The sequence below is a fragment of the Sinocyclocheilus rhinocerous genome, unplaced genomic scaffold, assembly GCF_001515625.1.
Source record: "Sinocyclocheilus rhinocerous isolate Xijiao unplaced genomic scaffold, SAMN03320098_v1.1 scaffold6028, whole genome shotgun sequence".
NCBI lineage: Eukaryota > Metazoa > Chordata > Actinopteri > Cypriniformes > Cyprinidae > Sinocyclocheilus > Sinocyclocheilus rhinocerous.
Genome location: NW_015666169.1, coordinates 69,187 through 72,360, shown reverse-complemented (window position 1 = coordinate 72,360; position 3,174 = coordinate 69,187). Strand labels below are relative to the sequence as shown.

The window sequence follows — 3,174 nt, the reverse complement described above, 5'->3', positions numbered from 1 at the left end:
TGTGTGCGAGTGTGTGTGTGTGTGTGTGTGTGTGAGTGTGTGTGTCTGTGTGGTTCAGGGGAAGCCCAACAGCTTTGAGGAGAATCTGACATCTACAGCCGCCCACATAGAGCTGCACACTCATACATATATATGTGTGTGTATGTGTGTGTGTGTGTGAATTATAATAGTAATATAATAATAATAATCAAAATTTAAATTTATTGAATGAACAAACTGATTCACTAGAATGAATGAGACTTTCCCGTGATCTGTGTGTTTGTTTCACCTGCTAATGAGCAGAAAACGAGCCGTAAACCAGCAGCGGAAGGGATTCTAATGCAACGAATCCGTTGGCAGCTTCATTCTGTTTTACCTTTTTATTTACGGTTTTATTTTTGATACATATATAAAATTTAATTTTAAATAATAGTATAATATAAATAATATTTTTTTAATATATTTTTTAATATTCCCCAAAGTAATGTATTTACTATTTATAATTTGTAATATATATATAATATATATACACATATACACACACACACATATATATTTAAAATGTTTTTTTTATTATTAATTTATTTTTATACTATTTTTACAAATGAAGACGCCCCCAAAATGAGGTTTTGGGAGATTCTGTCAGGTTTAACTCACTTCTGGGCACAAAACTGTCCCCAAAATAATTATTTACCATTTTATTTTTGAGAAGGTTTACATATTTTTATTCACTTCACTTAAAGAGACCATTTACCTAAAAACTATTCATTAATAATATACTACACAATTAGTAATATTCATACTTTTGATTTTTCATCATTTGCTCACCCTCATGTCAATCCAACCCTGCTTTAGCTGAATGTTCATGTATATACAACGAAAGAAAGGACTGAGGTTCATTCAGGTTTGGAACGACATGAGCGCGAGCTCTGAATGAATTCAGAATTCTTTTTGATTCTAAACCATTTCAAGTGTCTGTCGTGAATGTTTGATAATGGTTGGTTCTGTGTGAGATGGTTAGATCCAGCGAGTTTCTAGAGACGCGTCGTTCCTCCAGAGAGACATGAAGAACAAACACACACTGATCATGAGGGACGATCGTGTTTTATCACTCACACACACATGCATTTCTCCTTTTAGTTTTAGTTTAGTTAACTTCTTTCTTGTGTGGATCACAAAACAAGATATTTTGAGAAATGTCTCAGTGTTTTTTGTCCATTCAATGAAAGTTAATGGTGTCCAAAGTTATTTGGTTCCCAACGTTCATCAAAATAAGAATTAAAGAATCAAATTAAAAGAAGAATTAAAGTCATACAGGTGTGTAACAACATGAGGGCAGAATGATCATTTATGGATGAACTATTTCTTTAAGATGTGTGTATTAAGCTTACACTGTCAAATTCAATGCAATTCAATTGTTAACCGAATGTATTTGAATGAAAATGAATCCCTTGTCATCAATTTCATGATGGTGACAGACATAACCTGATTATAATGTTCACTACTACTAATACTAATGCTACTACTACTAATAATAATAATAATAATATGATGTTGGCAATATTTATTGTAAACATGTCTGCACATATACTGTGCATGTGTGAGAGAGAGAATGTTTATTCACTGAATCAATCTCGCTCGCTCTCGTTCTCTCTGGCCTTTGTTCTGCAGGCTATAGAGTATTTCTCACACTTCAGCATTTTGTGTTATTGTGCTTTACTGCTGTTTCCCCCACAGGAACACGCGTCAGCACACACACACTCTCTCACACGCGCACGCACACACTCTCTCACACACACTCACACACACACACACACACACACGCTCACTCTCACACACACACACACACACACACACGCTCACACACGCACACACACACATACAAACTCTCACACACTAACACACACACACACACACACACACACACAGGTGAGTCTGAGAAGACAAACACACTGCTGGCTCTCCGTTACAGTTCAAACAGTCCTGTACCTGTGCGTCAACACCCGCTGGATAAACCTGCTCGCACGTCACACACCCGGATGTGACCCGTTAAACACACACCGCTAACACACACACGCTCGTGACTAACTAGTGCTTCAGTGACGAGTTTAACCCTATCATGATCAAACTCTGCTGTTAAACCTGTTGCACACAATTTGTCCAAAGCTCTTTTAGTGTAATTACTGAGACATGTTACTGCAGATATAGAGCGACCACTGATATTTGGGATACTATTATAGGTTTAATATTTTTTATTAGTTTTTATATATATTGTTTTAATTTTAATTTTAAAGTTTTAGTATTTTTAATGTTTTTTGATATTATTTTATTATTTAATATTTATTCTATTTTATTTTAATATTATTTACCAAATTTAAACTTGTTGCCTTGCTTTTTAATATTTTATTTTTTATTTTTAATCTTTAACCCTAAGAGTGATGACTGATATTTATATCATTTTATGTGCTGTACTGTTATAAACATCCCACTGATTTACATCACAAGCATCAGAATTTCATCATATAAATATCAGCATCTGCAGCAAATTCATATTTTTTTCCTCCATATTCTCATTATATCAGACTATATGAGCCAATATGATACATTTTCTTTTATATTTAGTATATTTTCGAAACATTGGACAGGGTTACTCTATGCATGAGATGAAGCTGTAGACCAGCAGGAGCCACCTCAGACCCGCGGCTCACCTTGATCCTGTGCAGGCTCTTCTCCTCCTGCAGCACCTGGATCCACACGCAGATGCTGTTTCTGCTGTAGGTGAGACTCCAGCCCTGCTCGGACTGACACTCGCCTCTGAACCGGCTGAAGGCTCGGTCATCCGGGACCAGAACCTCCTCCGCGGACATCATCTTCCTGCGGCTGCTGCTGCTGAACCCGCGGCTCCCGGATGAAACTAACGGGAGAGTTTGCGCTTGGAGTTCCCAGCCGCCGGTGATCCGACGCGCGTCGCGTGATGATTGACGCGAGGGAGACGCGCGTTAAACGCACGGGCGGTTTCTCTCTCTCTCTCTCTCGCTCTCTCTCTCTCTCTCAATCCCTGATTCACGTCCTGCGCGTCTGATGCTCAAACATACGCTCGTATGTATATGAGGTGTGATTTAAGCACTTTTGTGTATGGGGTGTGATAACTGAACTTCGTATGCAGGCGTGTGTCGCGCTCCTAATACAAAAGAA

The 3,174-nt window shown here is 37.8% G+C and overlaps 1 protein-coding gene across 1 annotated transcript in view; it reads right to left on the bottom strand.

The window, feature by feature from the left end:
* LOC107731854 (PCTP-like protein) overlaps positions 1-3,011 on the bottom strand; it is a 9,803-nt gene extending 6,792 nt beyond the window's left edge. Inside the window, exon 1 of the mRNA XM_016543048.1 lies at positions 2,688-3,011. Coding sequence (XP_016398534.1) covers positions 2,688-2,849 — 162 coding nt within the window. The 5' untranslated portion in view covers positions 2,850-3,011. The remainder of the gene's footprint in view (positions 1-2,687) is intronic.
* Between the last annotated feature and the right edge of the window lie 163 nt (positions 3,012-3,174).